The sequence below is a fragment of the Bubalus bubalis genome, chromosome 6 (genome assembly GCF_019923935.1).
Source record: "Bubalus bubalis isolate 160015118507 breed Murrah chromosome 6, NDDB_SH_1, whole genome shotgun sequence".
Taxonomy (NCBI): Eukaryota; Metazoa; Chordata; class Mammalia; order Artiodactyla; family Bovidae; genus Bubalus; species Bubalus bubalis.
In genome coordinates this window covers 29,119,593-29,131,699 of record NC_059162.1, presented here as the reverse complement: position 1 = coordinate 29,131,699, position 12,107 = coordinate 29,119,593, and the positions used below count along the sequence as shown (strand labels likewise).

General features: G+C 37.2%; 1 protein-coding gene across 3 annotated transcripts in view; it reads right to left on the bottom strand.

The window, feature by feature from the left end:
- Positions 1–12,107, bottom strand: part of TRIM33 (tripartite motif containing 33) — a 141,724-nt gene that overhangs the window by 17,217 nt on the left and 112,400 nt on the right. For all 3 annotated transcript variants that reach the window (XM_025288048.3, XM_025288049.3, XM_044944520.2), the window contains exons 11-12: positions 11,105–11,305; positions 2,028–2,160 (exon numbers count right to left, since the gene is read on the bottom strand). In XM_025288048.3, the coding sequence (XP_025143833.1) occupies positions 2,028–2,160; positions 11,105–11,305 (334 nt within the window). The remainder of the gene's footprint in view (positions 1–2,027; positions 2,161–11,104; positions 11,306–12,107) is intronic.

Sequence of the window (12,107 nt, the reverse complement as noted above, 5' to 3'; positions counted from 1 at the left end):
GGACTTGACTGGCCACTGAAAATTGAACTTCAAATTGAAAATTCACTTGCCCTTTCTCATTTCTTGCTTTTTGAACAAATTTTCAATTTTTTCATTATTTAACAAAGTGTTTTAAACTTGAGTTGAAACCAAAGAATTCTTCAATTGACAACCTGTGTTGTAAAATAGAAGACATGGAGAGTAAATACATCTACAAATCCAGCAAAAAACATAAATACAGCTGGAGGTTGAAGGAGGGGAACATCAGAGTTCTGAAGAGTGTACACCACAGATACATATTATTTCAATTCACTTTAGACTGCCAACAACATTTGAAGAAAAATAATTAGAGCAATCAAGGAAAAATATTATTATAATGATTAAGTTTATGTCTCAACTTGGCTAGAATATGGTACCCCATTCTTTGTGGAAAGGTATTTATTAGGTTGGTGCAAATGTAATTTTGGTTTTTGCATTGTTTAGATTTGCCGTTTGATACTGGAATACATTCTAAATAAATGTGGTTATGTTATACATCATTTTAATGCACATTTCTCACTTTTTTTGCTAATGACTTATTACTTGCTGTTTATTTTATATTTATTTTAGACTAGGGAAATGATGTTAGACAAAAAGCAATCTCATCTTTGATTTTCTTATTTAAGTTCAAAATGGGTCGTAAATCAGAAGGGACAACTCGCAACATCAGCAACGCATTTGGCCCAGGAATTGCTAACACACACAGTGCAGTGGTGGTTCAAGAAGTTTTGCAAAGGAGACAAGAACCTTGAACATGAGGAGTATAGCGGCTGGCCATTGGAAGTTGATAACGATCAGTTGAGAGTCATCATCAAAGCTGATCCTCTTCCAACTACACAAGAAGTTGCCAAAGAACTCAACATCGACCATTCTACAGTCATTCAGCATTTGAAGCAAGTTGGAAAGGTGAATAAGCTTGATAAGTAGGTGCTTCATGAGCTGACCAGAAATCAAAAAAATCATCATTTTGAAGTGTCGTTTCCTCTTATTCTACGCAACACCACCAATCATTTCTCCATTGGATTGTGATGTCAATGAAAAGTGGATTTTATACAACAACTGGTGATGACCAGCTCAGTGACTGAAGCTCAAAAGCACTTCCCAAAGCCAAACTTGAGCCAAAAAAAAGGTTATGGTCTCTGTTTGGTGGTCTGCTGCCTGTCTGATCCACTACAGTTTTCTGAATCCTGGCAAAACCATTACATCTGAGAAGTATACTCACCAAAAACTGCAATACCTCAGCCAGCATCGGTCAACAAAAAGAGCCCAATTCTTCTCCATAAACCTGACCGCATGTCCGACAACCACTGCTTCAAAAGTTGGAACAAACTGGGCTACAAAGTTTTGCTTTATCCACCATATTTAAGTGACTTTTCACCAACCAACTACCACTTCTTCAGGCATCTCAACAACTTTTTGCAGGAAAAATGCTTCCACAACCAGTAGGATGCAGAAAATGCTTTCCAAGAGTTCGTTGAATGCTGAAGCACGATTTTTATGCTACAGGAATAAACAAACTTATTTCTTATTGGCAAAAATGTGCTGATTGTAATGGTTCCTATTTTGATTAATAAAGATGCATGTGAGCCTAGCTATAATGATTTAAAGTCAAGGTCCAAAACCGCAATTACTTTTGCATCAACATGATAGATGTTACTGACATTTAAATCAGTAGATATTGAGTAAAACATAATGAAGGTGGGTCTCTAATCAGTTGAAGACCTTAAAAGATTGAGTTTCCTAGAGCAAGAAGGAATTTTGCCTCAACTCAAGACTGGCATCAACTCTTCCCTGGGTTTCCACTCTCCTGACAAGCCCAGCAGATTTTAGACTTGCCAGCCCTGACAATCACGTAAGCCAATTAATTCCTTAACCTCTGTCGCCTCTCTCCCCCAACACATACACCCTTCTACTATTGGTTCTGTTTCTCTGGAGAATCCTAATACATACACTGAGAGATACTTTTTTAAGATGTTACAGAAATGAGGCGGTACCTCAACTGACTTTACCTGATGATCCTGGAGATAGGGCAGAGGGTCCTGGGGAGGGATTCATGGTGCTTGTGGGCTGTGGGGGTAGGTGACTGCCTGAGATGTATCTACTTAGTAGATTATCTAAACTACTTGAACCAGCATCTTCCAACTAAAGAAAAAGAACAAAAAGATAAATTTGCTTTGATTAAAGCAGATAACTTATTTCATTAATATAATCATTTATACTCAGTTTACTAAAACAGATTATCCTATATCAAAACTCAGCTTAATTGTTGCTTCCTTATCCTCCTGAGGACCCACACAATATAGTTTATGCAAATATAGCTATAATTAAAATGATTCAATAAATACCTGGCAGCTCCAGACAAAGCCCAATAACCCACTATATCCCTTGTGTTTTACTATGAAAATAGTTCTGACACACCCTTACTCTTTTGCCTTTTCTCAAGGCTGATGTAGGATCCTGTTTTCAGCATCTTTGTCCCTAGCATCCCCCAACTTTTTATTTCAACATCCATGGTCGTGCCAAAATCATTCAACTTAAACAGATACCTAACCACGTCCGTATCTAATTTTAAAGTTCTGAAAAGTCTATTACTCAACAGAAAGCCTTTATCTTGAGGTATAAGGTCCCTTATTACACACAAAAAAGGAGGCACTCAACAGAAAAACTAAGCCCTTTTAGCACACCGGATGCAGTAAGTTAAAAGCCAGAGGCCCTGGCGCTGTGACTGTGGGCTAGCTCCCAATCTGAACATCAGCTCCGTGTCTTTAAACATCCCACTCACAGGGGAGAACTGTGCTGATGAGATGGAAAAATATTCACGTAGAAAAATAAACAGTAGCAAAAAATATTTAACTATGGAAATTATCTTAAGAAAAATTTTATACTATTCCATATGAGAAACGGTCAAATTATTCTTAATTAAATAATTGCTCATCTTCTTGCTTATCTACTGATCTACTTTTACCTACACCTGCCTCTTTTAATCTACTCTCTTACTAGAGGCAAATCTACTTTTTAGGCAAATCTACTCCTCATTCAAAACAGGAAACTGGGGCCTGGTGGTTAAGAAGTCGCCTTGCAATGTAAGGAATGACAGTTCAAACCCTGGTGCAGGAAGATCCCATATATTGTGGAGCACCTAAAACCATGTGCCACAACTACTGAGCCAGTGCTCTAGAGCTCCTAAGCTGCAAATACTAAGCCCACGCAACACAATGACGGAAGCCTGTGCACCTAGAACCCATGCTCCACAACAAGAGAAGCCACTGCAATAGAGGCCCACGCACACCACAGAGAGCAGTTCTCTCCCACCACAACTAGAGAAAGCCCATGTGCAGCAACGAGGACCCACCACGGCCAAAAAATAAGTCTTCCAAAAAAAAAAAAAAAACCCCCCGAAAACTGAAGACATATTGGTACATTTACTTCTCACTCTCCTTTCCCCCTCAAAATCACACTGATTTTCAAGGCTATAAAACAGGAAAGAGTGGCATCAAATCTTGAAGAAAAACTACAAATATAAACCAAGGTAGAATTGGACTGACATAACAATGATCAGAATAAAGCAGCTCACAACATACTACAGGCAGGAAAGGACTCTCCTCAAGTAAATAGCTTTCATCATAAAAACAAGCTGAACCTATCAACAAAGTGGAAGGAAGGTACCTCAAGACAATAAAGGCCATTTATGATAAGCTCACAGTTAACATCATACCTAACAGTGAAAAGCTGAAGTGAAAGCTTCTCCTGTGAGATCAGGAACAGACAAGGATGACTACTCTCGCCACTACTATTCAACACAGTATTAGAAGTCCTAGCCAGAGTAATTAGGCAAGAAAAAGAAGTAAAACTGTCACTATCTGCAGATGACATGGCATTATATATAGAAAATCCTAAAGACTTCACCCAAAACCTGTAAAAGAAATGAATTCAGTAAAGTTGCAAGACACAAAAATCAATATATGAAAATCTGTTGCGTTTCTGTACACTAATGATGTTCTATCAGAATAAGAATTTAAGAAAACAATCCCAGGGGAGTTCCTTGGATTGGCTAGTGGTTAGGATGCCAGGCTTTCACTGTCAGGCCCAAGATCAATTTCCTGTCAGAGAAATGAGACCCTGCAAGCCGTGTGGCATGGCCAAATAAATAAGAGTCTGTGCTCCACAAAAAGAGAAGCCACCTTAACGAGAAGCCCATTCACTGCAACAGAGAGTAGCACCCCACTCACTGCAACTAAAACCTAAGCACAACCAAAAATTAAAAAATGAATAAATATAATTTTTAAGAGTACTTAAAAAATAAAATCACATGAAAAAGAATACACCACACCTAGGAATAAATTTAACCAGGAGGTCAAAGATATATATACACTGAAAACTGTACAACATTGATAAAAGAAACTGTAAGACACAAATAAATGGAAAGATACTCTGGGCTCGTGGACTGGAAGAATTAATACTGTTAAAATGTTCATAATAACTAAAGCAATCTTCAAATGCAATGCAATCCCTATCAAATTCCAATGGCAGTTTTCACAGAAACAGAACAAACAATCCTACAACTTCTTTGGAACCACAAGAAAACACGAATAGCCAAAGAAATCTTGGGAAAGAAGAAAGTTGGAGGCATCATAGGCCAGAATTTCAAAGCCACAGTAATTAAAACAGTATGATACTGGCATAAAACCAGACATACAGATCAATGGAAAAGAATAAAGATGCCAGAAATAAACTTCTACATATATGGTCAATTAATATAAGACAAAGGAACCAAGAATATACAACAAGGAAAGGATAGTCTCTTCAATAAACAGTGTTGGGAAAACTGGACAGCCACATGCAAAAGAATATAACTAGACTACTATCTTACACCATACACAGAAACCAACTCAAAGTGGATCACTCAAAGACCTGAATGTAAGACCTAGAAGAAAACACAGGCAGTAATAAGCTCCTGGACACTGATTGTGGCAATGATTTTTTGGATCTCATTCCAAAAGCAAAATTAAACAAGTGGGACTACATTCAAACTAAACAGCTCCTGAACAACAAAGGAAATCATCAACAAAATGAAAAAGAAACATACTGAAGGAAGAAAATATCCATAAATCATATATCTGATAAAGGGTTCATATCCAAACTACATAAAGAACTCATACAACTGAACAGTAAAAAAACTAAACAATCTAGGGACTTCCCTGGCAGGCCAGTGATTAAGACTCTGTGCTTCCACTGCAAGGGATGTGGATTTGATTCTTGATCAGGGAACTAAGATCCTACATGCAACTCCCCCAAATCCAATTAAAAATTGGGCAGAGAATCTGAATAGACATTTTCCCAAAGAAGACATAGAGACAGCCAACAGGTACATGCAAAGGTGCTCAACATCACCAATCCTCAGGGAAATGCAAATCAAAACCACAATGAGCTATCACTTCACCCTAGTTAGAACGACTATTATCAAAAAGACAAGAGATAACAAGTGCTGGTAAGGATGTAGAGAAAAGGGAACCCTTGTGAACTGTCGTGAGAGTGTAAATTGGTACATCCACTATGGAAATCAGTATAAAGTTTCTTTAAGAGTTAAAAACAGAACTATCACATGATTCAGCAATTTCACTTCTGGGTATTTACATGAAGAAAACAAAAAACACTAATATTTTTCTAATTTAATTTTTTGGCCACATCAAGGCATGCAGGATCTTAGTTCCCCAAACAGGACCAAATCTGTGCCCTCTTTAGAAGTATGGAGTCTTAAACTCTGGACCACCATGGAAGTCACCCAAAACACAAATTTGAAAATATAAATGTGCCCCCATTTCACTGCAATGTTATTTATAACTAAGATATAAAAACAACCTAAGTGTCCATCAATAGATGAAGAAATAAAGCTATAGATAAATGAATAAAATTGTGTGACATATGCATATACACAATGGAATAAATATTAGCCATAAAAAGGAAATCTTGTCACATGTGACAATATGAATAGACCTGAAGGCATTAAGCTAAGTGAAATAAATCAGACAAATACCATATGGTCTCAGTAATATGTGGAATTTAAAAACAAACAAAACCAGAATCAAGCTTATAAATACAGATAGATTTGTGGTCGGCAGAGGTGGTGGTAAGTGGGTGAAAGGGATCAAAAAGTACAAAGTTCCGCTTATAAAATAAATCATGGGGAGGTAATGTACAGCATGGTGACTATTATTAACACTCTATTATATATCTGAGGAGAAGGCAATGGCGATCCACTCCAGTACTCTTGCCTGGAAAATCCCATGGACAGAGCAGCCTGCTGGGCTGCAGTCTATGGGGTCGCTAGGAGTCGGACACAACTGAGCGACTTCACTTTCACTTTTCACTTTCATGCATTGGAGAAGGAAATGACGACCCACTCCAGTGTTCTTGCTTGGAGAATCCCAGGGACGGGGGAGCCTGGTGGGCTGCCGTCTCTGGGGTCGCACAGAGTCGGACACGACTGAAGAGACTTAGCAGCAGCATATATCTGAAGATTTACTTTCTTAGCAACTTTCAAAGTCCTCCTCTCACACACAATTTTTATATATGGTGACTGATGTTAACTAGAAATACTGTGGTAATCATTTTGCAATGTATACAAATATTAAATTACTATGTTGTACAACTGAAACTAAGTCAATCATACCTTAATTTAAAAAAAAGGTAAATAGGCCTTTCTCATAAAGCCCTTTAGAAACCAAATGTCACAGACATAAAAGGCAGAAAGTGAGAGCATGCTGTGGGCTAGCTACAGGGATGATTAAGAGATATGAAGAGTTGTGCCTGCTCAATGGTCACAGCTATTGGCCAAGGATTCACTTGTTAAGCTGTAACTACAGGAAAATCCCTAGCTGTAACTAAAGTTACCTAGAGGATTGTGAGGAAGAACAGTTCCCAATAAGGGCCACAGACAGAAGCTGAGCTATATATATCTCACCTAAACATAAAGGAGCAGATAGGATGATTCAAAACAGACATGAAAGTTCCATGTTACCTATTTCTATTGCCACTCCTTTTATACTCTCCCACCTACAGTTTGTATCTCTGGCCCAAGTGACAACCCTAGTCACCCTAGAGAAGAGTGAAAATATTAGGAAGAGGCAAACTGCAAGTACATAAAAGGGCTTCTCTGATGCCACCAGCCAGTCCAAGTATTTATCTCGATGTTTCATCAAGCATGGATCGAGTCACTATAACTAAAGTCAGAAGTCTAACTGGAAAAATATTAATTCACATATTTATTAAACCAATGTTAGTTAAGTGTCCTTGAATAACGGCATGGAACAGGTATGTGCTATATAAATAATTTCTAAGAATTCAAAGGAAAAAGACAACCTACTAAGGAATGTAAATAATCAATGAACTGGACCTCGCTGGTAAGAATTTGCCTGCCAATGCAATGGACAAGGGTTTGATTCCTGATCCAAGGAGATACCACATGCCAGAGGGCAACTAAGCCCATGTGCCACAACTACTGAGCCCACGCTCTATACCCTGTGTGCCCTCATGCCCTAGAGCCTGTGCTCTTCAACGAGAAGCCACCACAATGAGAAGCCCAAGCACCACAACCAGAGAGTAGCCCCTGCTCACCACAACCAGACAAAGCCCATGCAGCAAAGACGACCCAGTGCAGCCATTAATAAATCAATAAACATTTTTTAAGCATCAATGAACCTAAAAAAAGATTAAAAAACCACACAAATTAAAGAACTATACATGAAATCAACAAACATCATTTTTACCTATCACACTGGTAAATATGGAAGACAGCCACTATCAGGAACACAGTACAGAATGGGTATTCTATAACATTTAAATTTACATATAAATATCAGAAAGACACATATGGTTTTCCCAAGACTTCATATTATCCAGTGTAGTATCCAAATAAATTAAGTTACTATGTCAAGTATGGAAAACTGTTTACAAAGAATTTAACACTATTGTTTAATAATCTAATAATACATAATAATTTAACACATCTATTGTTTAATAAATCTAACCTGAACAGAATCTAATACTCACTTAACTATTCAAAAAGAATCCAGGTTCATCATATATTCCCTCAAAGTCAAAATTACTAACACATATTACAATTCTTATGGAGATGAACAGTAAAGTCAAATAAAAAAATAATTCAACTTGAGAGAAGTCTATTTAAATCAACTTCTACTCTATACTGGATAGCTGGAATGACCAGTATTAAGATATATCAACAAATACCTGAAATTGCTTTATATTTATTTCCTGTCTGCATTGCATAGTTAATGCTCCCTTGTCTGCTTCCTGTGTAACCTCCCCCCACATTTCTTTTCACTATACCATAGAAAACTACAGGCTAGGAGAAAAAGTATGCAATTCTTCAAGAGACTATAGGTTTACTTCCCTTTCTATTTTTGGTTGTACTTCTGTGGTAACCACCTCAAACTGCTTTAAAAACAGGCCTCAATGAGTATTTGCAAAGGAAGCATGTTAGCTGCTCAGTCATGTCCGACTCTCTGCAACCCTATGGACTGTAGCCCACCAGGCTCCTCTGTCCATAGAATTCTCCAGGCAAGAATACTGGATTGGGTTGCCATTTCCTGGATTTTCCTGACCCAGGGATCAAACCCAGGGCTTCTGCATTGCAGGCAGATTCTTTACCATCTGAGCCACAAGGGAAGCCCAGAGTATCGGCATAGATGTGGAATAACTGAAATCCTCACACACGGACACTGGTGAGAATATAAAATGGTGCAGCCACTGTGAAGAGCTGGGTAGTTCCTCAGAAACTTCTATGACCCTGAATTCTACTCCCAGAAATTTAGAAAACTGATCATCTATGTTCACAAAAACTTACACACAAATGCTCATAGCAGCATTACTCCCAAGAGTCAAGAAGTAGAAACTCAAATGTCCATCAACTGATGGATAGATGAACAAATCTGGTATATTCAGAGAACAGAATATTCAGACAAAAGAAGGAATTAAGTACTGATATATGCTACAACATAGATGGACCTGGTAAACATTATGCTAAGTGAAACAAGCCAGAAACAAAAGGCCACATATTGCATAATTTCATACATACAAAATGTCCAGAATAGGCAAATTCATAAAAACAAAATAAATTTGTGGTTTCCAGGGACTGGAAAAAGGAAAATGGAGAGTGACTGCAAATGGGTAGTTTTTTTTAGGGTGACAAAAATTTTCTGGAATTAGATAGTGGTGATGGTTGCACAATCTTGTGAATATACTAAGAACTACAGACTGTACTGTCCATTTCTTAAAAGTTGGATCTCATGGTACAAGAATTATATCTCAATTTTTTAGAGCAGACAATACTTTAATAAAACAGTAAATAAAGTTACACCATATGTCTGCAAGGAAGAAAAGGTTCATGACAGAAAACATGGATCCTGTTCTCCCTATCCCACTTAGAAAAACTAAAGATGGGAGGAGATATATTCTGGAACTTCTTGTCTTGATTCCAAAGCTCTTGCGCAAGGTGACAAGGAAAGTCTAGTAAGGGCTCATTTGCCTTATGATACCCAGGCTTTTCAAAAACGTGGAGCATCCTTCCTTCCTTCATCTGTTCTCTGTTAGAGTGGCCCTAGAAAATTATGTAAAGTTTGACATTAGCAACCTTTCTAAGGTTGCTAACCTTTGAAAGTTTCTTAAGAATTGGAAACAAGTCTTGTTTCTTTTTATCTTCAGCGTCCACTTCAGCATGCAATGAGTGCTTGAATGACTCCTTTAACACTGTACCTAACTATCCCTGGTTGCCTAGAGCCCCTCAATACTCTACTTTTCCATACCTACAATCCCAAACCATCTCCCTGCTACCTCTATGGATAGCAGTGGGAGAGAAATGGATTTGTAATCAGGTGCTAGGCTTTGAAATGCAACTTACCATTTATTGGGTGACTGAGAAAGTCACTAACCTCTCTTACTCTCTTTCATGAAATAGGGATATTAGATATCATATGAGATGATTTCAAGCATTAAACCAACATTTTATAAATTATAAGCTTACAACTTACAAATTTTATTTTTTATCAATTTATTCCAAAATTCTACACTGTATAGTCCAGTACTCTTAACACCACTACACCTACCAATCACTTAGCCAAAAGATTTCTCCTATTACCAGGGAAACAATCAGATTAAGAGAATTCATGAGTTAGTGATTCTGAAACAATTCTGAAGTTACAGAAACATCCTTTAAAACTATACTATAAATCCACTAAATACATTAAGAGAATTCATGAGTTAGTGATTCTGAAACAATTCTGAAGTTATAGAAACATCCTTTAAAACTATACTATAAATCCACTAAATACATAAATACTAAACTGCAGCCACGAAGTCTCACAGGTCCTAATGTTTTAGTGATTTCACTGCTCCTTGCTCCCACAGTGACCCTTGACTCTGAATAACTCATCCTATACATGAGATGACTCAATACAACCTTCAAGTTTTATATTTATTTTTTTTAATGATTTTAGTTCAAATACATGTATAAAATTTTAGAAGGCACCAAATGATATTTTTCTTCAGAAATAATGCTACAGGTGAAAGGGACACAACAGCTCAGAGACCCATCCTGCCCATCTTTTACTCCTCACTATTATTTCCTCTCTCAGCACTGCCCCTGTACATGCCCGATATCTACACCTTCCAACCTCCTCCTTTCTCAGTCAAACCTATTTGCACAAGTTTCTTTTGCACCTAACAGAAGATTCACAAAACTTTAATTTATTTTGGTCCTGGGTCTTCTCACTGGATCTAAACCTTCTCTCTGGATCTAATGAAGCAAAAGTGCTGCATTAAACACTAGGTTTGCCTGTTGGCAGATGACACATAAGCAAAGCTGACGCCCTGTAGCTTTAAAATATTGACAAGTACTAGGTCTAGCACATGTACATTTTTAAAATTCAAATATTTAGACCATTTTCTTTTGAAATTTCAAAACAAATATTGCAGCTGCATTAAAAAAAAAATACAAAAGCAACCACAAATATATACGCAACTCCCTAATTAACAAAAGGTTTTAAATCTCTCATTCAACTTAAATACAAACCTGTATAGGTGGAATATCTGGCAGCGATGGCAGGTTTTCTGGATTGGTAACCGAAGGAATTAATTCTATTGCAGTAACAGATGGGCTGGTGGGACCTCGATTTGCATTCGCCATAGTAGCTGTAGTAGGGCTGGTTGGATTGACTGGGTTGTTATGTACTGACACAACAGGAAAGGGTCCAGCATGCCCTGGGTTTGAATGCTGTTAGGAAAAGAAGATGTTATCATTACTTGATCTGCCAGGATAGCCTAATATGAACAGTATCTTGATGACAATTTTCAGTTAAGTAAGGATACAAAAATTCAGTGTTTGCTACCTGTGGCTGAGAGACAAAGAAATGGGCCCTTTCAAACTTATGCAGGAAAAATAAAATTCAAAGTTAGCCATTTCATTTTCTGTCCATTTTTGTATAGTATTTAGGAAAAAAAAAATACTTGCCAATAATTGTACCCTGTCAGTCTGGTGATATGATTTTACTTGAGAACAAAGATATATAAAAATAGATGATCTGGAAATCCCTAAAGTTTTCAATCATCAGACACAGAGAACCTCTGTTCCATCTATATTTCACTTTGACACTTTTGTCTTAGTAAAAATAATTGTGTACTGTGTAACTAATATGGTAGAAAGAATGACAAATTTACAAATGGAAACATGGTTATCAATTCCTAACTCTTAATTCTGTGTGACTTTAGGCAAAATCACAATCTTGGTAATTTAGAAATGTGGAAAATGACGAATGAAAATGGACACCTGTCTTTCTGAGGGTTTTTATGAGGATCATTTAAGATAACATATAGAATTTAGAGAAGAGCTAACACCTATCCTACTCAAACTCTTCCAGATAATTGCAGAGGAAGGTAAACTGCCAAACTCATTCTATGAGGCCACCATCACCCTAATACCAAAATCAAACAAAGATCCCACAAAAAAAGAAAACTACAGGCCAATATCGCTGATGAACATAGTTGCAAAAATCCTTAACAAAATTCTAGCAAACAGA